The 26,029-nt window shown below is 43.3% G+C and overlaps 1 protein-coding gene across 1 annotated transcript in view; it reads right to left on the bottom strand.

Moving 5' to 3' along the window:
- Window positions 1–1,282: 1,282 nt before the first annotated feature.
- Window positions 1,283–26,029, bottom strand: part of WIF1 (WNT inhibitory factor 1) — a 47,176-nt gene continuing 22,429 nt past the window's right edge. Inside the window, exons 3-10 of the mRNA XM_063324075.1 lie at window positions 23,011–23,119; window positions 17,040–17,180; window positions 13,051–13,146; window positions 11,367–11,462; window positions 9,877–9,972; window positions 4,778–4,873; window positions 4,040–4,135; window positions 1,283–1,784 (exon numbers count right to left, since the gene is read on the bottom strand). Coding sequence (XP_063180145.1) covers window positions 1,663–1,784; window positions 4,040–4,135; window positions 4,778–4,873; window positions 9,877–9,972; window positions 11,367–11,462; window positions 13,051–13,146; window positions 17,040–17,180; window positions 23,011–23,119 — 852 coding nt within the window. The 3' untranslated portion in view covers window positions 1,283–1,662. The remainder of the gene's footprint in view (window positions 1,785–4,039; window positions 4,136–4,777; window positions 4,874–9,876; window positions 9,973–11,366; window positions 11,463–13,050; window positions 13,147–17,039; window positions 17,181–23,010; window positions 23,120–26,029) is intronic.

Below are 26,029 nucleotides of genomic sequence, written 5' to 3'. Positions count from 1 at the left end.
GTTACAAACTGTGTGGCCCTTGACTGTCGCGAGAGGCAGCACCCAAATCTTACACAGTCTGAACACAACATGACGTGGGAGCAACGCCCTTGAGCAGGAAACATCACCAGGGCTGGACTATTAGCTGCTTGGACAGACGTTCTGAGGAGAAGAGCCTGGGCATCAGCTTGGCAGGGCTGGCTGGCAGTGCAGGAGGGGACGGAGGATGTGGTGGAGGGCAAACACAGGGAGAGAAACACCTGCCCTCGGCGCTATCCCCTCCTTTGCAAAGGCACAAGAAGTAGCTGCTCTTCTGAAATATTTTTAAGAGCTGTGGAGGTAAAAATATAGACAAGGAAACCAATACTACAACAAAGAAGAAGGAAACCCTCACTACAAGAAAGACATTGAGGTGCTGGAGCGGGTCCAGGGAAGGGCAACAAAACTGATAAAAGGTTTCAAGCACAAGTCTTATGAGGAGCAGCTGAGGGCGCTGGGGTTGTTTAGCCTGGAGAAAAGCAGGCTGAGAGGAGACCTTATCGCTCTCTACAACTACCTGAAAGGAGGCTGTAGCGAGGTGGGGGTCGGTCTCTTCTCCCAAGTAACAAGTGATAGAAGAGGAAACGGCCTCAAGTTGTGCCAGGGGAGGTTTAGATTGGATATTAGGGAAAAAATTCTTCACCAAAAGGGTTGTGAAGCATTGGAACAAGCTGCCCAGGGAAGTGGTTGAGTCACCATCCCTGGAGGTATTTAAAAGACAAGTAGATGTAGTGCTGAGGGACGTAGTTTAGTGGTGGACTTGGCAGTGTTAGGCTGATGGTTGGACTCAATGATCTTAAAGGTCGCTTTCAACCGGGACAATGCTACGATTCTATACAGCTCTGCCACTATTTTATGAGGGTGCTCTAGAGAAGCCATCGTTCCAACCCAGTGCCAGTGAGCCCGGAGCAGGCCACACAGAGCAGTACTCAAAAAACTAAAGCAGCTTCTTTATTTTACACATAACCATCAGTATAAAAAGTTTGTTACATAAGAGCTGTTTTGTTTACAATATATTATATTGCTTCAAGCTGATACAGAAAGTTCATACATTATAGTTCTACTTTGTTTACAATATATTATGTTGCTTAAATGGCACCACCATGGTGTATTTTAGTACACAGTACTTTGCAAAACTGCAAGGCCAAAAATAACATTGAATTGAGTTATTCAGTTTTTAAATTAGGTAACTTATTTATTTTATTTATTTTTCTTAGGGAAAAGTCTAAATACACAATAGCAAAAATGTAAAAAGCACCTTTCTTTTGTCTTAGGCAAATTAAATCTGTAGTCATTGAAATGATTCAGGTTAGCATCTATGAAGCTTTCTGCTTGAATATTGTTACTTAATTTTTGGAAAATATTTGCAGCTATATAATCAAAAAAGGAAGTTTAAACATAACTGAAGTATAGTACAAAACACCATTGAAAGCACTGAAAGAAGAAGCCTATATAATCATGCTATAGAAGTATTTATAAAACTTAAAAGGAATAGTAAATATCAGCTCAGTGGTTTATAATGAAGCTAATAAAATTCCAGCCGGTAATCTTAACTGTAATGAACAGCGTTTTAACATTCAATCCATGAGAGGTTAATGAAGGCTATGAACTTTGTGTAACTCGAACCGTTTCAGATGTTGGAGTTCACCAGATATAATTGGATTCGGGTGGAACATGCCTCTCCTCGGCCTTTTTCGGCGAAGGCGTGTGCTGCCTGTGCTTGCTGCCTGCTGGCCTCAGGGCGCTCAGACCGCTGGCTCCGTACCCTGGAAAATTATCCAGTTCAAGAGAAAAGAAACCACAGAAGCAGGATTGTGATCCACCGCTAATATTTCAAGTGGAAACACTCCCCCCCCCCCAGTTCAAACAAAGGATTTTGCTACTTTGCCTTACGCAAGTGCTCGCCCCTCTCTGCGCCCCCCGGGATGGACGAGGTGCTGCCAGATGTAGAGATGCTCTCGCCTCGCCAGGGAGCCCAGGGGACCATCAGCGTGCCCAGGCTGTCACTCAGCCCTGGGTTCACACATGCACAGTCCACGTCAGTGGGTGACAGTCACACTGATCTGCCGGCGACGGGCTCTAAAGAGGGGCATAAGAATCCCCCCCGGGACAATCTGCGCCAGCTACCTGAGCTTGGCTTCAGTTTATGGCTGAATGCAAGGAGAAAGAACAGCATCGACAATAAACACCTACAGGGGGAAAAAAAGCAGTCTGAAACAGGCTTAGCAGAGCTGCTTTGTTGTGGAAAATGAAAACAAACAATAAAAACGGAATCCCAAGTATTATGTTGTAATTATTTATAGTTTCACTTACCCATCTCATTACTTAAAGCTCATGGAAATTACTTTGAAAACCTGAGTACCACGTTCAATTTTTTTTATCCACTTCTTTTTAAGAAAGCAGCTTTACCACAGAGCCATTCATTTGATGGAGTATGGAGCAAGCCTCTTAAATTAACTATAAATCTCCTCCCAAGATCAGGAGATGTTTGGTTTTAGCTGAAAAGAGTGAATTGCACTGCACGAAGACTTGCATGAGCAATTTAAGCCCTACATTGGCACTTAAAATGGGGGTGAATTTTACCCAAACGGCCTGTTCTCAGTTTCTTTGCTGAATACAAAGAGACTTTTGCAGTGTTAAACACAGTGGGACTGTACCCAAATGTCAAGTAATTGAAGATGGAAAACCTCGGAGCTGACAATGAAGTGTGGCTATTGATTCCTCATAACACGGCAGTCACGAGTTTTGGTTTTGTTGTACTGGTAATTACTTCTTCGGCGATTTTCATCCATAGTACATATTTTTTTCACTTGCTATCTCAGTTCTTTATGAGAAGCGTATTACAAGAAGATCCATTTTTTCTAACCATAACTTATATTAATGGTATTTCTCCTTCAGGGAATGACATAAATACTTAATACTTATATACAGGTCCACTAGCCAACAGCAGAAAAGTGGACCCCCCAAACCTAATTTTCACAGCATAATCCATTTTAGTTAGATAATACTGATTTTTTAATGAAACAACTATATTTATTCTAACATATTTTAATGTGATACAAATCACAGGCATCACCAGCATTTAATAAAAATGATTATTCAGTTGATGCTGCAATGTAAGATTCATGTTTCTTATGGCTAATTCGTGGATTTTATAGCTGCAAGTGTTTTTAACTTTTTTATTATTATTGATACTTAAAACATTAAATGTGAATCATTAGCTAACAGTGTTTAAGATAAACATTAATACTTCATGAAAAAAGGCACAGAATGTCTCTTGAAGGTCTGCTGCTACAGCAGCATTGCACGTGAAATATAAAATTAAATCCGAAGTTCTTACTGGATATACCCAATTGCCTTTCACATAATTTTATCGTGCTACTCTAAATCCAGTGAAATGATCAGTTGCCTCACTGGGTGTCAAATGGGTCAATAAGCACAACAGAAATCAATTTTAAGGACTTTGACTTTGCTTTGGGACAATACCTTTTGTGGTCTGTGGAGGATGGGTGGGGAAGGGGAGGAGAAAATGCTGAAGTCAGGAAGCATAATCTTGTGTAACTCTTCAAGTTTTCCCCAAAGTTTCTGAAGGACATTTCATTTTTTCTAAGTTTTAATCAATCAGCTTTAAAGCCTGACAGAGTTTTATTTCTAAAAATGCCTACCCAACATTTTAAAGCCAGCTGACATTACTGAGGAGTACTGAAGGACTTTAAATCCCTCACAAACCATGGGTGGAAGACACATGAGGTCATCTAGAAATCTGGTTAATACCAGATTCTGGAATTTCTAATACAAGGGTGATCTTGGTAAAACACTTTTAAATGATTCTGAGGTTTTTTTAAGTAGGTAAAGTTACGGAATCTTGAAAATCTTCATTTTATTATTTGGATTAAAGATTAGAAAAAATGGAGTGCGGTATCGTTAATGATGCTGGAAAGGCTCTTGAAGCGGTTATTTCTGTATAACATCAGATGTGTAAGACCCCGATTAGGGCTCTCGGGGTTTGTTTATCACTTACTTTTATTGCAGTGTCTCCCGTGCCAGCCTTCTTTGCACTGGCATTTGTTGGGCTCAGTGCAGGTGCCGTAGAGGCCACAGCCGGGTTCGCAGACAGCTGTAAGAAAGCGAGGGCATACGCCTGACCTCTTGACATTTCATCCAGAGGCAGAGTTGCATATTTGCAAATATTTGCATATTTTCTTTCCCTGCTGTTGCTCCTCAACGTGGGTTGGTCCTGGCATGGGCGGGGGCTCTCACAGTAAATCTGTGACTTTGCATTGAGCGTGTGCAGAGCCCCAGAACATCTCACCCCCCCAGTTCCCCTGCAAGGTCTGGCTCAGTCTCTGGCAGAGAGAAGCAGGCAGAACAGCAGAGCTGAGCGTACACCAGAATTGGTGGGAGAAGGAGGGAAGCCCCCAGCATCCCTCTCACAAGTTCTCCCATTGGATTTTAATGTGTCAATGCATGGACATTTTATTAAGCATTTCTCTATTACTAAACTGCTATTACTGAGCCGAAACATTGCTGTTTCATAGAAAGTCAGACTACAGAAGAGACTGTGGGGAGGCTTTTGTGAAAAAACGTTTCTGTTCTCATAATTCCCTTAAGTCTGATGTATGCTGTACGTCCAGAAAGTAAATTAATCTGAAATACTTTGACAACAAACAATTAGTGATGACATTATGTAGAAAGATACTGTACAGACAGCCTGATGCTCCTTCAACAAGGACTGACGGAGTGGCTCTCTGGTACTTACGCTTTGAACACAGGTCTCCCTGGTAGCCTTTGGAGCACTTGCATTTATTCTTACCGGTACATTTGCCTCCATTTCGACAGGGCTGATGGCATTTACCTATAAGTCAAAAACAATGGTCTCAGTCCCCTGCACCTACCGCAGACAAGTGTCTGAGAAGCCTGCCTTGTGCCCCAAAACCTCCTCAGATGCCGGTGTAAGAGTGTGCACTATGGATCAGTTTTGTTTAATATCTTTATCAACGATCTGGATGAGGGGATTGAGTGCACCCTCAGTAAGTTTGCAGATGACACCAAACTAGGTGGGAGTGTTGAACTGCTTGAGGGCAGGAAGGCTCTACAGAGGGACCTGGACAGGCTGGATCGATGGGCCAAGGCCAACTGTATGAGGTTTAATAAGGCCAAGTGCCGGGTCCTGCATTTCGGTCACAACAACCCCAAGCAATGCTACAGGCTTGGGGAAGAGTGGCTGGAAAGCTGCCCAGCAGAAAAGGACCTGGGGGTGCTGGTGGACGGCCAGCTTAACGTGAGCCAGCAGTGTGCCCAGGTGGCCAAGAAGGCCAACAGCATTCTGGCTTGTATCAGGAATAGCGTGGCCAGCAGAAGCAGGGAAGTGATGGTGCCTCTGTACTCGGCACTGGTGAGGCCTCACCTCGAGTGCTGTGTTCATTTCTGGGCCCCTCTGTACAAGAGGGACATTGAAGTCCTGGAGTGTGTCCAGAGGAGAGCTACCAGGCTGGTGAGAGGTCTGGAGACCAGGTCATATGAGGAGAGGCTGAGGGAGCTGGGCATGTTTAGCTTGGAGAAGAGGAGGCTGAGGGGAGACCTCACTGCCCTCTACAACTACCTGAAAGGAGGTTGGAGAGAGGTGGGTGTTGGCCTCTTCTCCCAGGTGAATAATGACAGGACCAGAGGAAATGGTCTGAAGTTGGGGCAGGGGAGGTTTAGATTAGATATTAGGAAGAATTACTTTACTGAAAGAGTGGTCAGGCACTGGAACAGCCTGCCCAGGGAGGTGGTTGAGTCACCATCCCTAGAGGTGTTTAAGAAACGTCTAGATGTGGCACTTCAGGGCATGCTCTAGTGGCAGAGATTGTAGGTTGTTTCTTTGTGTGTGTATGGTTGGACTTGATGATCTCAAAGGTCCTTTCCAACCATGAAGATTCTATGATTCTATGATCCATCAGGAAGACTCTGCTACAGGTCTGTGCTTCCAGCTTATATGCATTCTCCTGCTTTGAAAATATGACAATAGTTTGATGTGGCCAAAGCCCATGTGTCTGTGCAGCTCTTGCCTGGATTTGTGCCACTCGGGCTCCGCAGAGTCCCCTGTGCCACCGGTCAGTATTGCCTCCTGCTCTCCTCACTCTTTGTTGGGGAGGCAGCAGTGTCCAGACTCCGTTTTTACAAAGAGTGGGATCCACACCCAGGGAGCACAAGCAGAAGAAAACATGTTGGTGTCCAAGAGAGATTTTAAGCAACAGGATGCTCAGGAACCAGCAGGTATGGCAGCTCCTTGCAGGCAATAACTCGATTGTCTGGGACCATCAGCTTGTGGCTGTGGAGCACCACAATGCTGTGGGTGGTGCAATGAGGGCTCTTCCACACCACAGCTCAGAAACTAAAGGCGCACCAAAAAAGCACGCCCTTCTTTCCTGTTTGCAAAGAACAGAGCGTCTTTGCTAACAGTAATTAGAACTGGCAGAAATTTTTCAAGGCTTTTGGTCTGGAAATTGTTTTCCCTCACATTCACACTTTGCCAAAGGAAGAGGCTGGGTCTGACACCGCTGTTTGGCCCTGGCTCGCCTGAGAGGGAGGATGTCCGTGTTGGTGGAGGAGATCCACACTCAAGTTTCTGCTGGGCCTGACTCACACCAAGGGCCTTCCTCAAACTTAACATCAAGTCTCCCATCACCAGACTGTCAATCCCTTCTTATAATCTGCATTATTGAATTAATTAAATCTTCACTCATGTCTAGGAAGGGTGAGCACAGTGCCCATGAGCTAGGTCACCCCCAGGCCAAGGGACACTCACTGACACATCCCTGGACACTCTTGGGCCATCAGGAACTACACCCTCAGCCTCTTGCCTCCTCAGTGGCCATATGTATTAGTGCAGCTTTTCTCACTGTCATCCAAAACCTTTTTTCATCTTTTCCAATCCCAAAACGTTTTCTAGATTCTTCAGAAAAGACGAAAAAAGCCCTTCCTAGATTTAGCACTAATATTTACCTGAATCTGTGAGCAATCAAAAACTAGAACCTGGAGCAGCAAACTGCTTCTTTTCCTTACCTTTTTTTTTAAAAAAAGGATGTTAACTGAGACTTGCACATGATAATTTAAGCATCAACACTGGCTTGCTGTGCTGAAAACCTTGGCACATGCACTCATCTCATGACCTGCCCCCCTGGGACCTCAGTACCCCAGGTAGTGCTTGCTCAGCTCTCAATGCCGGCAGGCTTCTGCCATGCATGTGTGTATTGTCAATATAAAAGAAACATTTGTTCCTAATGTGCATAATTATTTTAATAGCCCTGAAATAAGCTTCATAACCAAACAACACAACAAACGTGCTAAGGAGAGTTTCTGCAAAAGCACAATTTCCCCGCAGGAGACTCTGGAGAGGGAACCTTTAGGTATTCTAATTTGCAAGCATTTGGACCCCAAGTAATTAACAACCCAAAAGAGCAATGCTAAGGAAATCCAGGAATTTTCCTCGTTCTTGAAGTAGATCCGGAGAATATGGGTCAAGGGGTGTGATACCAACTTCGACTGAGTTGCATTAGGCAAGTGTTTGGCTCAAAACAGCTCAATTAACTTTGGACTAAGATATTTCCACAGAATGAGGGAAAGAGTAATAACTCTCTCTAGTATTGACTAAGAAATGGGAAAAGCAACAAAACAGACAAGTGGGGGAGGAATCCAAAACAAAGCAAAACTCTCTGGACTCAAACCGAAACACTAATTAGAGACAATGCATAACTATAGCTAGAAAAAATCTGGAAGACTGTGAAGGCTTGTTAGTGTAGTAGACTGGATCCAGTCCATTTCCCAGGAGTCTTAGAGAGTGATTCAACTATTAGACAACCACTCAATATCTTTGAGCAATATTAAAAAAAAACCCAAAAAAACAACTTTGCCATTTTCAGAAGATGGCTTTCTGCCTGCCGAAAGGTTTTCTCCCCTTGTTATTTCAAGACCCCCATGACTGAATGTAGCTGGCCCTGGATCTAAGAAATCAGACTGAGTTGTGTTTCTCCTCTGGTGTTTCTAAGCCTTGTCTAGCATTTCTTGCAGTCTTCCACTGTTGTGCTGGCACTGGTGCTGTGCCCAGAGGTGGTAGCAGCCATCAATCATGGTCTAACAATTACTGTCCCAGCTTCACAAAAGCCAAGGCAAGTGCATAGCTTTCCTTGCTCCCATCAACATGATCCCAGTTTAGCTCTTAGCTGATTTTTTTTTTCCTTTCCTTTGTACAGAAACTAGTTTAATGCAAGTGCTTTAATTAATTTAACTTGAGTTGCACAGGTAAGCCTTTGCAAGAAGCCAAAGTCAGTTGTACCTATCCCAACTCGCAGTAGACAACAATGAGCTTAAGAGCCCCTGGGACAGGCCAGTTAAGTGCAGCACCCTTAATTATACGTGCTGTAATACCAGTTCTAAGAATTGTCTTCAAAAAACCACCATTGACATAAAATACATGCTTCTCAAACTTTGAACCAAGCCGTATTCATTATCTGAGAAGTATCAGCAGTTGACTTCTTGGGGACTGAAGAAAGAAATGAGATTCTGTCAGACTGTAAAATTTGAATTTGATGTAAGCAAAGGTAAATTCAGTGGAAACCCACGCTGTTGTTCTTGCTGACATCTCATCTTTATTAATTTAATAACAATAAAGCTTCCTTTTGGCTCCAGTTTTGATTAGGTAAAAGGAGTTGCAAAATGCCTTGTAATGTACAGAAATATGGTGAAACATTTACATACATCTACTGTTTATCTAAACATAAATACTGAGCAAAACCCAGGTCTTATGGTATCTATGTTCTTCCTTTGCACAGTAATTAATTTATTGTCCTGTACTGACTGACAGCGCATTGGAGTTTATTTCCATGTGTTTCCAAAGTATTTGATGATACAGATTTCATAACCATGAGAGGAGCCTGTCTCTAGTGATAAATATTAAGAAATCAGCTCTTACGTACCCCAGGCCAAATGGAGATCTCCATGCTCCTGTGAAGGCGCTGGGGAACATCAGTGAGATTATTTACAGCAGGGGAAGCTCCTTGCACAGTGTCCTCTTAGAAGCTCTAAGCCCAGAAAGAACAGCCTGGGTGTATGTTCTCAAAACCGAAATGCTCATACTCTATTTAAGTGTGGGGAACTATAGAATTAATCCAATTTAACAGAGCTGTGAGAAAACTCTTCTTTTAGTGAGATCAAATACTTGACAGCTGACCTCCCAGGTCTGTTCCAGCCTGGCCATATCTCCGCCCCCAGCTTTACACAGCACACTTAGATCAGCCATGAGCTAAAATATTTTGAATCTCTTTGATGCTAAACTTCTGAAAATGGCAAGTCTTTTGATGTTTGCGACACGGATTTTCAAGTCGCCATGTGAATGCAACTTAATACGTGAAGTGAAAGCTCCCAGCTCTTACGGTTCAGTCCTCCCTTTGCCCCAAAACCCTTCCATTCCCAGATTATAGCAGCCCTTTCAAAGGTGCGGGCTCAAACCTAATCTGCTGTGCCCAAGTGCGAATTGCCGTTAATGTTTGAAAATAGCGGCTCCACATGGGCTTGGCACAGCAGCACATCTGTCTGCCGCAGGGCATTGCTTGCATACTTATGGCTTGAGGGTTGTTACCAAGCCCAGTAACTAGTAAAAACAAAACAAGGTATGGGATGAGATGGCCTAGCAAGGTGTCAAATTTATCAGTAAGAAACGCGTTTGGAGTCATGCGGCATCTGACTCCGAGGGCCCCAACCTGCCCTGTGGGACCCTCGCTGTGAGCCCAGCAGAAGCAGGGGGCGCTTCATCCTTCAGACACTGGCACTAGAATGAGTCGATGTTAGGGAAAGCAAGCACAGGGAGATGATACTCACTAATTTCGCATTGGTCTCCTTCGTAGCCCGAAGGACAGATGCATTTTCCCAGGTAGAAACACGTTCCTCCGTTGAAACAGGTTGTTGTACAGTTTGCTGAAACAAAATAGGAATGAACTAAGTCACTAATATGAGCTCAGTCCGACTTGGCTGTAATGTTTTCTGCTGCTCATCATAAATAAGCATGGAGTAGGTTTAAAAAAGTTGCATTAACATCTTTTCATCTGGTTTAGAAAGGAAGACTGAAACGTGGGGCTTTTTTTTCCTACAGATTGTTTTACGTGGGCACGCACACAAGTCAATATAGAAAGAGACAAGTGAACAATACAGCAATGAGATCCCCGAGGACAGATCGTGTTACATCTTTATCAAACCTCACATATAAAGCCCGTTGAAGGACCAAGTCGCTATCGCTAGTGAAACTGCCAGTGTCTGATAAAAGGAGCACAACCTAGGACTGGGAGTAACTTCTACGAGAGGACACTTCATTAACGCTTCTTAATTAGTGCCTTGGGATATTTGAGGTTTAACTAGAAAGAAACACTTGTAAGTTTGTGCTGTGTGGTGACACAGACGCAAATGCTGTGTCTCACCTGCCAAATTACTTACATTGTATTAGACATGACTTTTTGCCAAACCGCTGGGATTCACATTAATCTTACAATTCACTATCTTTCAAGACATTGGGAGAATTTCATTAAAGTGCATTTTGGAAACAGTTTTTAAATACAGTAAAGGTCTCATCAAGGACTAGATACAAGTCAGAAGGACTTTGACCACAACCATTTGTGCAAGCATACCTAAAGGCCTAGGGAGGTTCCCATTATTTTGCTGGTAAGTCCACAAGGAACTTTTGCATTTTGTCATTACTTCATACAGTTCTGCAACAGTAAATGCAACATGATGTTCTGTAATCTTCTCTGCCATGAGCAGGCCAGTTATAGTTCTACAGGAAACTACTTGTTTTTTAATACATGGTAGCAGGGACTGTTCCAAATTACTGTTCTAAACAACTGATTCTTCCTTTTTATCCTTCCTGTGCCTCAATGCAACGAAAATGAACACAGCACATATTTATTCATGTGTCCAGATGCAGCAAATTAATGGACTAACTAATTAGTAAAACTAATTTTACTCCATGAAACTAGAGTTCAAATAGTGATGACTGTTTTTCCCAGGCCAGAAATATAAGTGAATTTAGTGGCAGGTCGCACAGCTTTCAATGGATCAACTAAAGAGATTACCTAAATTACCCTTCACTGAGCTAGTGTATATGGATGCCGGCACATCCAGCTGTGAAAGCACTTCCAGCAGCTCCCAGGTTGTGCCAAAGCATCTATTTGAGAAATCACAAAACGACGTGTTTCAAAACTTACTTAATTCATCACTTGCCTGACTTTCCAAAATCCGGTCCTAGAAGGAAACTAACACAGGGGAATAAAGAGATGTTGATGGATATGGAGCCTGGGGTGGAGTTAGATGGTGGTTACCTTTGTCGCAGTTGATGCCGTAGAACCCCGGGGGGCAGATGCAGAGGCCAGGTGTAATGCAGAGCCCACCGTTCATGCAGCGAGGAGCACACAGCGCTGAGGAGCAGGAGGAACAGAAAAAACATCACCGGTGTGATAGCAATTGTCTATTTGAGTACACAGCACATTGCCCCCTTAAGCTACTTTTCCTTCTACTGAATGTAACGACTCATTTTTGTAAAGCATCTTTGTAAGTGGGTTAAATCAATTACATCTCTGGTTTGTATCTGGCAATTTGTATATAGCTTTACTAAAAAAGTGAAGATTCAATTATGTTCAAATCCGCTTACATATGTTCAAATTCTCTATGCAAGCAGAAATTGCCTCTTGTACCATTTAATTCCAAACTGGGAAGAGCAAAGTGCCCACCTACACCCTCTGGATATCTGAAGTCCCTTTCTCTCTATAACTCTCTGCGCTCAGAGGTGTCAGCAATTCAGTGGGGTTCCCAGGACGTCTTTACATTGAACCCTCCCTTCTCCCTCTGCATACCCGAGCATAATCATGGATACCTAATTTAGGCTAGGGGAGACTGTCACGTGGCCTGGTTTGGTGGCCAAACTGTTATGCACACTCCCTGTGAACGCTCTCCAGAGCTCGTCTGCTCTCCCAAGCCTTCTCTGAAGTTGTGGCCACCCCCATCAGGCTCTTCCAGGGAGGCACATCAGGCGGCAATGTTTCGTTCCGTGGTTACTCACAACTGGTACACGGAGTGAGGCTGGGGCCGTACTAGTGAGTTAAACAGCACCCAGGAATGGGGCCAAGCAGGGGCACAGGATCATCCATCTTGTGAAATAGTTGGAGCCATTCCTGGTATGGCTTTGTCCCTGGCCAACCAGCAAACCCTCGTGGGCACAGCCCCTTGGCGAGCAGAGGCCATGGGCTCCTCCCAGCAGGGAGTTTGGAGGGTGTTTTTTTTGGAAGGTGAGAGAGTTTATTAAACATATGCATGCAAACTGCACCATCCCAGTTGGCCTCCAGGCCAGAGAACTCATCCTTTGGACTTAGTATTTTGGATGTAGCCAGAGCATCTGGGAGCTCTGTGAAGGATGCCATTGGAATAGGATGCCCATGGGGATGGTTTGCTCCATCTCAAGTCACCCCCCGGAGGGTCTCCCACTGGGGGAGGTGAGGAAGAGACAGGAGGAAGAGCTAATTCTGTTGCCAAGTCACTCAATTTCTTGGTCCCTCACTCCTGGAAATGTCGTTTGGGGCTCTTAATCACTAATGGAAAGGAAAAGGAGACTCTTTCCTTCATCTTCCACATCTTTGTTGTCAGCCTGCCTCCAAATTAGATCTTATCTCCAAATAAACAAATGCTGAACAACAAAAGTCCCGTACTTTGTTTCCCATTAGTAGAAGAATTTTATTTAATCTTTTTGCCAGATGGATTCCCTGTGATTAAGGATCACTTAACTATTGTGTCAGTTTTTGTTAAAAGCAATCTCTTAGAGAGAAAACATCTTTCTTGTAAGCAGTTCATGTTGATCACGGATGATGACATTAATTCTCTTACATGTGTGGACTCAGAATATATGAAATCTTTGGAATAGGCCATTCTTTTAGGAGAGGCTACGGTGCAGTAGCTACAGTTTTGTTGAGATTATGGTAAAGAAGACATCTGAGTAGATTTTTTTAAAATTACCTTTCTCACAGTGAGGCCCGTAAAATCCATCTGGACATTCACAGACATGTCTTTCGTTGCAAAAACCTCCATTTCTGCATCCTCCTGGACACTCCGCTTCATAAAATATAACAACAATCTTAATTGGGTACTACATACTTCAACTGTCAGCCAACTTTTGGTAGGATCAATATATTTCTTTGACACAACAGTAAAAATATTTGCTGACAGACAGGCATATGCTGACAGGAATGGAAGTTCAGCTAAGACCTCCTCAAGAGAAATGAGTTTATTTTTTGTTAGTCTACAAATAGAGGTTTCATCACGCATTTATACAAATGGACGATGTACTTGATGACAGATCGTGCATTTCCATTGCTCTGCTCTTCTGCAAGTGCATGAGCAACGTGGATGCTCTGCACAATCCAGCACTTTCTCCTCTGTGTGGAAACAAGCAGGAAGCCAATGCTGGACTTGCATTGCTGGTTAGACCTGCCCTTAATATGCAGGACCAGTTTCAATTTCTTCAGCCTTAATTAGACTGCACTGCAACTTGCATTGAATTAATAACTACATCTGTTACTCCTGAGGTGACAAAGTGATGAAATCTGTATTCAAATGACAGAGTCAGCTTCAAGGCTAGACGAAAGAAGGTCAGAAGGGAAGATGAAAGCACTCCTGCACAGTGGTCCTATATCATCATCCAACTCATGCACACCTCAACTACCAATCAAACACTGGTTAAAGCATTTGGCAACACTGGTTGCATTATGCAAGGATGAAAAATACCTCTCTGTACCATCACCATCCTCAAAACACCAGAGTCCATCAAAGAAGAAGCAAAACAAATTGAACCCTATGGAACCCCATGAAAACAAGACTGCTGGCTAGAAAAACAATGGATCAAAAATACCTTCCTGGACCTCTCACAGAGAAGACGACAGGCAGGAGAGGCTGCCTACTCCCATTAGAAAAAGTGAACATCACTTGGGATCAGTGGCACCAGGGCCTCAGGGCAGCTTTAGCAGAGTAGGCATGACCTTCTCATCTTGATGCTACGCTGGATGACACTCCAAGTGACAAGGTTCAAAAACTCTGAGGTAGACCAATATGTCTTAACCCAAACTCAAAGGCCACCTGTTAGACAGCAAATGGCTGTAACGTTGGCATCATGTCTTTTTATTTTCCTTTAGTATAACAGTGCTGTAAACATATGCGACTGCCAACACCTGCCAACAGCATCCTTACCTCTTTTCCATTGCCTCATCAGGAAGTGCTGGCACCCGCCAGACCTGGGCTGTAAAGATATACCAGGAATTCACACCGATTCCCGACTGAATAATACCTGAGTTCAAACTGAAGCAGTTTGAACCTTTAAGGTGCATTGTTTAAATTGGCAAGGAGAAGCAGGCTGTCTATAAACCCAAATGGGCCAGGTTCCTGAGACATTTTTGCAGCCCACAGAGATTCTTTAAACTGTATCTCCTATTCACACAGAGGAAAACATAAACCTGGACTCAAAAAAATGGAATGATTCTCCCTTCTTCTAATATTTGAGGCAGATGGCATATCTGTTAATTAGGCTCATACACAAATAAACTTTTGTTTTTTAAAATTTATCTAACAGCTGATTAGAGCCACAGGACATGATGGCTGCTGTAAGTATGCGCAGTGTTCTGCTGCACTCTCTACTCAGTGGAATATGAAGGGCAACTCCGAGATTAAACAAAAGGAAAGAATATATGATGTACTTGGGCAGGTGGCTGGATATTGTGTACAACTGACAAACAAACAGGAAGGAGGGAGGACGAAAGATGTAATTTTAAAATGCTCTTCTATCCAAGGCCATAGATACATGAATCAAAAATTGTTGCTTTGAAAGTAAAGCTGTTTGCAGCATTAGCAATAGCAGTAAATGCTTTCTGGTCTTACTGTGTTCCAACACTGTACTCTAGGACTCTTTCTGGAAATGTTTCTCGCTTTGTACCCAAATGCAGAGCTGCTATTCATTACAGAAAATGTACACTTAAATACACACCATTTCAAACAGAAAAACAGGAAAACATAATTTTTCATGTGGCCACCTCTAAGCCACAAGAAAGCCTCTCCTCTCCCACAAAATTGCTCCCTCGCTCCCTTCACTTCCTCTGGTGGGGGACTTTCTGGATGGCCATGAATGACTGGAAACAGTGACCAGGGCCCCAGCAGGAGGAATCGGAGCTCCTTGCCATGAACAACATGTTCCAGAGGACGGAAACTCACCCTTACTCTAACACCAACCAGTAAGGACATTCTCATCTTCCTCAGCATCTGTCCCAAGACACTGTGGTGTCCACCTCTCCGGAGAGAGGGCAAGAGTGGGAGTTATCCCAGTACAAGCTGGAAGAGATGAGGTGAGAAAATATCTCCTCCGCCCAGCTCTAGAGTTTGGGAAATCTTCCTTGCCTCTCTCAGCTGGCTCCAGGCACAAAGCACCGGGACAATAATCACCCCCAGCTTTCCTGAGAGGCCATATGATGCAATACTGCTAAATTGTTAAATGTTACATCTCATATCAAAACAGTAACAACAGTAACGATGACTAATAGCGCAGAAACAATAACGTGGATGAGTGCTACTACTAAACTGAGTTTGGAGCTGTGTTTAAGCCACATTTCTCCACAATACAGACCTGTAACTCTGCTTTCTCTGTTAGATTACCCCAACACTATTTCCAAAGTTTATTAATTTCAGTATCTTTGAACTGAACTGAAAATAAAAAAGATAGCAAATGTTCTGTGTTGTATTTACATCAGACACCCAACTTGGTACACGAGATCTGATTGATTTTACTTCCACTAAGCCCCCATTTTCCTTCCTGTTTCTCTGCCCACTTCTCCCCCTCCTCCACGTTCCCCGGGCTAATTGGCAGCAGCAAGGCTTCAAAGGAGACAAGCAGCTTTGCTATTTAGGTGTAGTGAGGTTTCAAAGAATAAACAGCTCCGGCTCCTGCTGCTTGATCTCTGAAGCCCCACCACCACCTATTAGCTCAGAGAAAAGAGTGCAGAGAAGAAAGCGTGGGGATGGGAATGAAGATCTAATAGGCAAAGAATAAAAAACTCTCTCTTTGTACATCAGTCCTGTCATGGCTTAATTTGATACTATTGCACACAACATGGGAGAACTGCCTTATCTGAGATACTGATTTTTCAATATCCACAGCCTCAGTTCAATGTGATAATTATAGTTGCATGTAGCGTATCAAATTAATCCAGAAAGTCTTATTACATAGTGTTTATGCTTTGTAGACTGGTTGATTAAACAGATTCCCTCCTTTCCAAGTAATCACCGCAATAACTTCATGCTGCCCTTCTTTTACCAGTGGATCCTGTGTATTGCTTGATGACCGCAAGTATTGAGGACCAGCTTCCACCACGTTACCTGTATCCAAAACCAAGAGGTTGCCATCTGAGCTCTGCAGAAGGTAAAATGTTACGCAAAAATGTTCTGATTTAGGATTTTCACATTTGGTTTGGATGTGCAAGTTGAGATTTAAGCAACCGTTGAACTAAGGCTCCAACCAGTATTAATTTAAGACAGTGTCCCCACTGCAGATCCCAGAATTTCAGTTCTCCAAATTATGTGCCATTTCTGGAAATGTTAGCTTCAGCTTGTTTTCACGGGACTAGCTCTCCTCCGAGCACCTCACATAATTTGCTAACAGGTGCTTCCTGTATGATACATTTCTATTAATGTCCTTGATGTGATGAGCTATGAACAGGAGGAGAAATACCTCCAAACCAGTCTGCTAAGGGAGCAGTAGATGACAGTAAGAAAAAGGTTAGTAAGCATGTGGTAAATATACAGCAGATCCACAGACAGAGCCAGAAGAGCCTGGCATTCACCACCATTGCTACACATTGTGTGACCACTTCACTTCCGTCTTCTCTAGTCACTATCCTGAATGAAACATCAGAAAGTTAGGTGACCAGGTCTAACAGTACTTCAGCATGTCCTCTCTTTAACGTTACCTTGCTGACAGGTTTTAAAGAAGATGGCGTTCTGTGGGGTCTGGAGAATAATATTGCCTTCTGAATTCATTATGATCACATTCACTTCAAATGCGGCGACCCCATCTTGTTTTCCAAGGCAAGGAAATCCAACCTGAACAACTTAAAGGAGAATAGTAATAATAATATTGGTATTTACATGCGTATATATCTATATACATATAAATCATACATTGAAATACTAAAATATGTACGTAATATTTATATTTAAGCCTCAGAGTAATGCCATTGATGAAAACCTGCAACACAGAGATACATAGATCACCTTATTCATAGGCGGCTCCAGGACTGGAAGTACAGCAGCACAGATGAGCCTGTGCTCGTTTCCTGACATAACCCCAACAGCCTGCAGCACAGACAACGATCTTTACACAAACATACTTTTGCTTCTAGATGAGGCGATTATTCATGTGGACGTATCTAAGGACACACCAAAACAAGCTGGAAGCCTACGTTTAATTTTCAAAGCTGGGTTGATCACTTCTGTGTGTAAATTTTGCAGGCCCTCATACGCCTTCTGCAAAAACACCTTACACATTTTGGAAAAAAAAGTTACTTTAGGTATGTTTTGCTGGTTTGGATATTGCTATGAACACTTAAATGAGATACTGATTTAATCAAAACTTACTCCATAAAGTGCTGGCAAGATGGTACACCTGATAAATAAGATCATGGGTACAAATATTTAAAAAGAAGACAGAGACACGTCACTCTGACAGAACTTGTTAAGTGTAGTGACATTTGGAGACTCTCTTTCCAGGAAAAATATTCAAACACTTTTGAACTACAAAGAGTTCAAGTAAATAATTAAGGCCAGTAAATCTGGAGTATTTCAATGAGGAAGCAAGCCCGATACCTCAGAGCTATGGAATGCTCCTCTGTGATTGTCACAAGTGAACTTAAATAATCTTCAGATGAAACGATTTTATCTCTTTTCTTCAAAATTGGCTCTTCCTAGCTGCTTTATAAGTTAGATCCAGCTAACAGAAATTGTTTATTCATTTCTTCTGAAGCTGGCCTGAGATTTCAGAATTGAATATTGAGCTAACAGCCCTACATTTGGTTTGTTTTAAATTGCTTGTTATAAAATATTATGCAAGTCATAATTGGGCCATTTTTGTTATTTGTTGCCTTGGTATAATACAGAATAATTTATTGCTGAAACACATTCAGCTTCTGGTAAGTCCTACAGATGGAAAGGTCTGTTGCAGCTTTCGTTATAAAGCAATTTCACTGTTCAAGCACTTTTACACCAATCTTTTAAAAGACCATTACAAAAACCATGTAACCGTGTGGCAAGAAGGAAACTCTTACAGTGGATTAAATGCAGTTTTAATGCAGTGAACGTCTTAAACTGTAGTAACCTTCTTACAGCACGACTGCAGGAAATCGGTGCTTGTATTCAGATGTGTGTCGCTTTGCCGAGCAAATTGCTACGGGAAGATATGGCAGATATTTAATGGTGGCACGATGGTCATATCTAGACTTCACTGAATCGGTGGCAAACTCCTGATTTCCCCTGAGATCTGGCTGTGGGTTTGAATGCCTAAGGCAAAGACCAGGCATGCATCTCTTAGGGCTAAAGTCCGAGGCGGGCAAGTCAGAAACCCCTTATTCCAGCACTCCCCACCCTGGAAGCACCTGAATTTTTGAACTCTCTATATGTCCGAACTCCTAGGCACACGGAAATGAAGTAAAGGGCCTTCCTATGAGCAACAAGCACCTGGATCCTGGCTGAGCTCTGTGGTGGTTCAGACACGAAATAAAGTCCCTAAACTCTGCCCAAATCCCTGCTTTTTTATGCCTGTTTGAACGGTGCTAAGCATGCAGCGACAGCACTACAGTCAAAAAGCACAGAGCAAAAGTCCTTTTCATCCAGAACCACAGCCATGAGCTCCCGTGGGCTCCCGAAGCACTGAGCAGGGCTGCACCAGGGCAAACCTCAGGTCTGGACCCTGCTTCCCAAATTGGAGATGCAATTTACATTTGCCCATCGCTGGCTAAAAACAAGGAGAGGGTATCACGGCTCAGGGCTTTACACAGCTAGCCATCATCCCATCAGCCACAGAATTGCCTCTTTTGCACATTTATGCTTCTGCATCCGCTGGAGTGCTTGCTCCCAGGGCTGCAGAGCAGAGGGCTCCAGCCGGAGTGAGGAAAATTTAACTAATTTGAAAAGGAACCTAAGGAAACCTAGTGATTTATATCCAAATGAATTTTAGCTGGCAATTAGAAAGCTCTCCTGGGATGTGGAGAATGCAGGTCTAATCCCTTTTGCCTGGGAGCCAATGCCTTTTCCTTCTGTTCAGGAAAACAAGGTTCACGGAACTGTCTCCAGCAGAGGCAGGATGAGAGTATCTCCTGTGCATTTGCACAGGCCTTCACCACTGCAGGCAAATGCTTTACCCACCTGTCTAATGCACAAAAGCCACCACCCAGAGCCACCTACCGTCTCAGGTGTGGGATTGCTTCAGGGACATCTCTGAATTACCAGCCCCAGTGGAAGTCCATGCAGAGCCCTGCAGCCCACTGTCCCTCTCTATCAACGTGGCAGGGTGAGCCGGGGTGCTGTTGCAACCGGAGAAGGCACCTGTTTCTCCAACTGAGCCTGGAGAGAGTTTCAGCACCTTTGGTTGCTCAGCACGTACATTTTGATGTGTCAACACCAGCAGTGGGCAGGGAGAGGAGGTGTCCTGAGCCTGGCCAGTGGGCTGGGGACTGTGTGACCCACACAAGGCAGTGCTGTGTCAGCAGCCCTGGCATGCCAGCTTGCGCCGGTGGCACCGGCACAGCGCCGCGCTGGCTGGTGCAGACAGGGACAGGAGGGGCCATCTCAGGTTGCTTATGGGGCCAGCTCCTTCTCAGTCACAGGCCACTACATTCCTTCTGGGCACAGACCAATAGCTGGGTTTACTTTCCTCAGTGTGATGTTCAAGACGTTAATCACTGGCACTACCAACAATGCCTGACTTCATTTTGAACTTGCTGACCTCAGTTTGAACCACCAGATCTTGGTAGGTTTTACCCTGTGAAATGAGCAGCCAGACTCTTCTCATCCGACAGGTACCCACACTTTTCTGAAACATCTTCTTTTGGACAAGCTGAATGGTCTTAGCTCTTTAAGCTCTCACTTAAATGCATCTTCTCCAGCCTTCTTAACATCTTACCACATGTCCAGTTGTAACAATACCTGTGTTGTGAGCACTGAATCGGGTAGCAGTCCTGGGATTTGGAAACGGGATTTCCAAATGAGTCTAAGGAACCTAAGTGGTTTAAATCTGATTTAAATGTGAGGAGAATTTGATGCCTCATCTCATTAAGGATATACTGGATTAGAGAAAGTTGAGAGAAGGACAACAAGGTTGCATCCAATGAGGAGTAATTGAGGAGGTTGTGACTTTTCTGCCTGGCAAAGAGAAAAATTAGGACTAGTTCCCATCAGACGAAGTTGTCGCAGCCAGACTCGAAACAACAGGACGGGATCTTGATGCAATGGCAGTGAACTCCTTGCCAAAGCAATTGGAGATACCAGAAGATAATATGGACTCAAAGAGAGCCTGGATGGATGAGTACTGGAGAGAGAGATCTGTAACCCATGTGGGGTTATAAAAATGATAAATCTCCTAAGACTCAGGAAATCCTCCAACCTGAAGCTAGTCAGAGCTGGAGGGTAAACAGAAGTATCACCTATGCTTGCCCTCCTTTTGCTCTTCCAGAGGTCTTCTTATGGCCACTGTTGGCCATAAGACAAAATACAGGCTAAGTAGGACCCAAAGCAATAAAGCCATCCTTATGCTTTATTGGTGGTAGGCAAATATCCGCAAAAACGTTTAAAAGTCCACTGATTTTGACAAGACCACTGCATTAAACTACCTTTGAGTAAGATATCTAACAGTTAATCCTCATTCATGTTTCCCACTCTCATGTTAAATACAGCTGTCTTTCCTCTTTTATTCCTCCTTACTTGTCTTTAGTGTAATCTTTTGAGCTAAAATGTTTTTTCAAGAAATAACTTGCTACTGTTGTTTTGTTACTAAATACGAGCTTGTGATTGAATTTCTTCTGACATGCATATATGTAAAAAAATTATTTGGTAATGCAATAGATCCAGGCAAACTAGACTAGGTTTGTCAGAACTGTTTTATGAACATATAAATTATAACTACAAAGTAGCAAACATTCACTACTTTTATAGCATGTATTCACTTAAGGCTACTTAGATAATTTTGGCCAGCTAGCAGGCAATGTAAAAAACCCATCACCATGCTAGCAGCTCACTGCTAAATAGTCTACATGCTTCAAATACTGTACGTGTACTCATTATCAGCTGCTGTTAAACACCGAACTCACTATAATGCCAAACAGGATTTAAATACAGCTTATATATACTAAGTGCGGTGGTGCGCTGCACATGATCCACGTAAGGAAACACCATGGACATGCCCGTATTAGTCCTGGAACGGAGGCACCAGTGCTGCAAACAGGGTAAGTCCTTTTTGGCTTTAATCAGACCTCCCATCATGATGGTTAACAGACCTTCTGCTGGAATGATGAGACCTCATCTCCGGCCTCCCTGCACTTGTAGATTATGTTTTCCTAAACACAGCCAGAAGGGGGTCATTTTGGTCCAGCCTTTCTAGATAGTTAAAAATAAAAGGCGAAACTAGCTTTTATTAGAAGATGCCGAGTGCAGAGCTTCCCACATATCTCACCTGCTTTGTATGGAGATGGAAATAAATGCTTAACAAGAACTTTGCCTTTGTGGCTTTTTAGTTATTTTAAAATGTCTTTACTTGACAATTTATCGGGCTTGCAAGCAATTAAATTGCAGCAATTATGGTACAAATATTACAGCACTCTTCACCCAAATCCATTCCCAATACCACTCATTCAATCCACACTGAATGGAGAGACCAATTATTAACGTTAAATTCTAGGTGCCACAGCTAAAAGCTGTGCTGCAACATTACTTCAATGCCATTCTACTACAAGCCGAAAATGGAGGATATCAAACACAAACTTTCTGAATTTATACATTGAAAAAGAGAAGAGAAAGAAAGATTGGTCATAGATGTAAACCTGTGTATCGGTGCTCCACTTGCAGTCCCACCCTCCTGTTCCATTTCTCATTTCCTTCCCATTTTATCCCACTTGGTCTTAGGGTGGCTAAGGCTGATCATGAAACCACCATCTCTAAGTCACTACTTACACCACTTAAGTCACTACTATATCACCAAGTGTGCATTTCTCCCTTTCTGCAAGAGACTATCACGTATTAGCCCTGGAACAGATCACGTAGTCTGTTATTCATCCCCTTCAGAGCAAAGCGGATTCAATAACCTCTGATGGAAAGCTTTTTTATTCCACCCGGCTCACTATGCACCGAGGTGCTTCTGGGGCACTCATGTTGGCTGGGGCTCAGCCTCTGCTGTGGAGCTATCAGCCCCAGCGAAGGACTAAGAATGCACAACTAAGGGAAAAGTGGTAAATGACGATATCCTAAATGAGAACTTGTGTCTGAGCTGAACACCTGATGACAACAGCTGACCCCAACTGAAAGTAAAACGTCCACAAACTGCAGCCTCTGAGAAACAGAATAATTTGATAACCATTCCCTATAGCGATCAAAGATTTTGTTTTTATAAAGTTGCACAATTTAAGCAATAATATTCATGCACAGGAATTTTATGCAACAATTTTGCACAAGTTTCTGCTGGTTTATCTACACATAAAAGCTGTATGTGACTTGGCTCAGACAAATCTGCTGCTGCAGTCAGGCAAGGCTCTCACAAACTGTTCAGTGTCAAGCACCGTGGCAAGCATTTCTTCAGCAATAAACTTCAGAACTGCAACTCATAATAAAATATTTAGACTTTACTGGCCGTGGAATATTTTTTACAGGAACACAATTCATAATATCAACAGCACAAACCTGATGCTTTATGAGGAACTGTTCCAAGCAGAGGGATATTTACAGTTGGATCAGCCATTATGCCTTTATCCAAAGAGCGCAAAGACAGGAACTCGTAGAAGTACTCAGCCTATGATGAAATAAATTAAAAATTGATATGGATTTTAATTGCATTCACAGAAGCAAACTATTAACATACAAACTACAGCAGAAAAATACAACACTTTTCATTGTGCTGTTCACTGGATTTGTTTCTATTATTTCCCTGAGTGCTTCTTCACCTAAGCATAATTTTCAGATAATTTCCTCTTATTTCAGAGATTGCAAGTGACCGTACAGTAATCAGGACGCAGCATAACAGCCAGGAAAACGGCATGCATACAGTGAACAAATGCTATACAGAGAAGACATTTTTTACAACCCACACCTTTCATCTGGCAGACCACAAAAATTGTATGAACAGTAAAATAATTCTTAAAGCTGTTTTTTGGGCAGAATCCTCCTGGAACTGACTGGTGAGCCTGGATGACCCGCCCGCACCACAAGCGCAGCTTAAAGGACATACTCACACGTGTGACACCAATGTGGCATGAGACTATCTCAGCTCGCTCTTGGTTTATCTGCACAGCACGGTACATTGCCTCAGGGAAACAGTGCCAGGCAACGAATAGCCACGTTACTGGAGTGCTAGGCCAGGACACACATCTTGCTTACAGCTCTGACATTGCCTTGTTCAACCTCAGCTCATTAGATTGTTCCAAGGGTGGAGCTGAGAACTTTCCTACAGAGTTGGCTTCATGTCACTCATTATTTACCGCAACGTAAGTGATCTGTTTTGGTGATCCCCAAAAGGCGTTGGCATGATTAAAAAACTACTTTCCACTACCTTCATCCTTCTCCCAATATGCACCTGCATTGTGGCACACATCGTAGGCTTTGGTACTTTCTTCCATGGGATCCTGGCCTCTCTGTTAAGTCATCTGTTCAATATTTCTTCATATTTGATGCAAAGTGACGTCATGTGTCTGCAGCGTAGCTGTACACACCACGTACAGCTGAGATGTATGCATCTTAGCAAGTCACTGGAGACTTCCACTACTGTCAATGGCATGGCTGCAGGTGTGCAGAGCAAGTGGAAATGAGCCTTTTCCCTAAAGTCTGGCTTCCATTTACTCTAAAGCTTATGAGGGATCACAGGTAATTGTACCTGCTGCTCTCAGAAAAGCACTTGAGACCTTAGCATGGGCACTGGCAAAAATGTTTCTTCATCCAGCAACTCACTAATAGTAGACAGTGTTGTTACGTCTGCTTTTTAGCTAAAACAGTGAAACAAAGTGAGATTAAAGCCAAAATTTATCACTTTGGGTTTATCACTTATCAACTTTGGGCTGATAAATGGTAGTTAATTTAGGTCTACAAGATGGCAGTCAATGTCCTTAGCCAGACAACTGTCCTTTTTCTTCTGTGATATTCTAGCTCCCTAGTACGAGGAAGACGTGGACTTATTGGAGTGACACCAGTGAAGGGACACAAAGATCATCAAGGGACTGGTGCGAGCTGGGACACTTCAGCCTCAAGAAGGCTGAGGGGCAATCTAATCAATGTATATAAATAGCTGATAGGGGTTGTAAAGAAGATGAAGCCAGGGTCTGCTCGGCGCTGCCCAGTGACAAGTCAGGAGGCAATGGGCACAATACAGAAAACTCCCTCTAAACCTGAGAAAACACCTTTTTACTGAGTGGGTAACTGAGCGCTGGCACAGGTTGCCCAGAGAGGTTGTGGAGCTTCCATCTGTGAAGCTGTTCAAAACCCAACTCAACACAGTCCTGGGCAAGCAGCTCTAGGTGACCCTGCTTCAGCAGAGAGGTGGAGCAGATCATCTCGAGACCAGGCTGTCTGGTCTAGGATCAGCCTCATCCCTTCTGTGACGCTGTGCTCTGCTAACTTGAGCAGAAGCCCCAGCAGCGTGTGAGAGCCCATCTGCCTTTAGCTCCTGGTGGCACCAGCAAAGCACTCATGAGCTGGGTAGAAAGGTCGTTATGAAATTCCTGATCAGCCCTGGCAGCACATCCACTCGTGGGGACGGCAAGGAGAGCCCAAACAGCATGCAGGGGCTACACTCCACACAGACAGGCTTCAGAAGGTGTTGTGCAGGCACGGAGACCTCAGAGGAGGACTCACAAAACAATAGGGAGGGAAGCGATGAAAGTTTTTAAGGGTGGGTTAAACACATGGAGTATATGTGAGAGGGAGAGGGGACGTGGAGAGAAGCAGTAAAGGAGACGAAAATTGAAGTCTGGGGTAATGTTCAAAAGCCTGCTCTTAATTAAAGATATTTTTTTCCAATACAATATACCATGCCAAAATATGAAAACAAGCCATAAAGTCAGATTGTGAACATTTTTGTTTTCAAATAAAACTTTGGTTCAGAAAAATAATTATATGTCTCCACACATCTATAGAATAGTACAGTGAGTGAGTCAATGCCATACTGTCTGTTTCTCATTGGTTAGCTTTGATGTTTGGTTATATCTAAACCAGGTCATAATGGGTTGAGATATTAAAACATTATGTTCTTACTATTCTAGTAAACAACTGGTAACTAGACCAAATAGCTCCACTCCCTTATTTCCATTCCATCCACACTGTTGTAGCAGGTCAGCTTGTGAGCCAGAGCCCTGATTTGCAGGAAAGGAACTGGAATCCCATTTTCTAGAGTCAAAACAATGCCTTAAGGACAATGACAAAAAAGAAGGTTCGCTGTGGGAAAGGGGACCGATTGCTGCATAAGCCACGATCCTCACTGCCTTCCAAGGAAGGAATTCCTCTAACCAGAGTAGAGGCGTAGCAGTGATTAGTGCCTGAGGCAGGAATACGTTCTGCTCACACCTTCAAAAGATGGGAAGAGACATCATTGCCCAAGCAACAGGCTGCTCCGGAGGAAAGCCACACATTGCACCGGGGGAGATACCTGCTCTCACCATTTCTGTACAAAGGTTCGTACACCTGCTGAGTTGACAAAAGCTGGGCTGCTTGAGAC

The sequence above is a fragment of the Chroicocephalus ridibundus genome, chromosome 1, assembly GCF_963924245.1.
Source record: "Chroicocephalus ridibundus chromosome 1, bChrRid1.1, whole genome shotgun sequence".
In the NCBI taxonomy this organism is placed as follows: Eukaryota; Metazoa; Chordata; class Aves; order Charadriiformes; family Laridae; genus Chroicocephalus; species Chroicocephalus ridibundus.
Note: the sequence above shows the minus strand (reverse complement) of the source record. Positions and strands in the feature narration are given on the sequence as shown.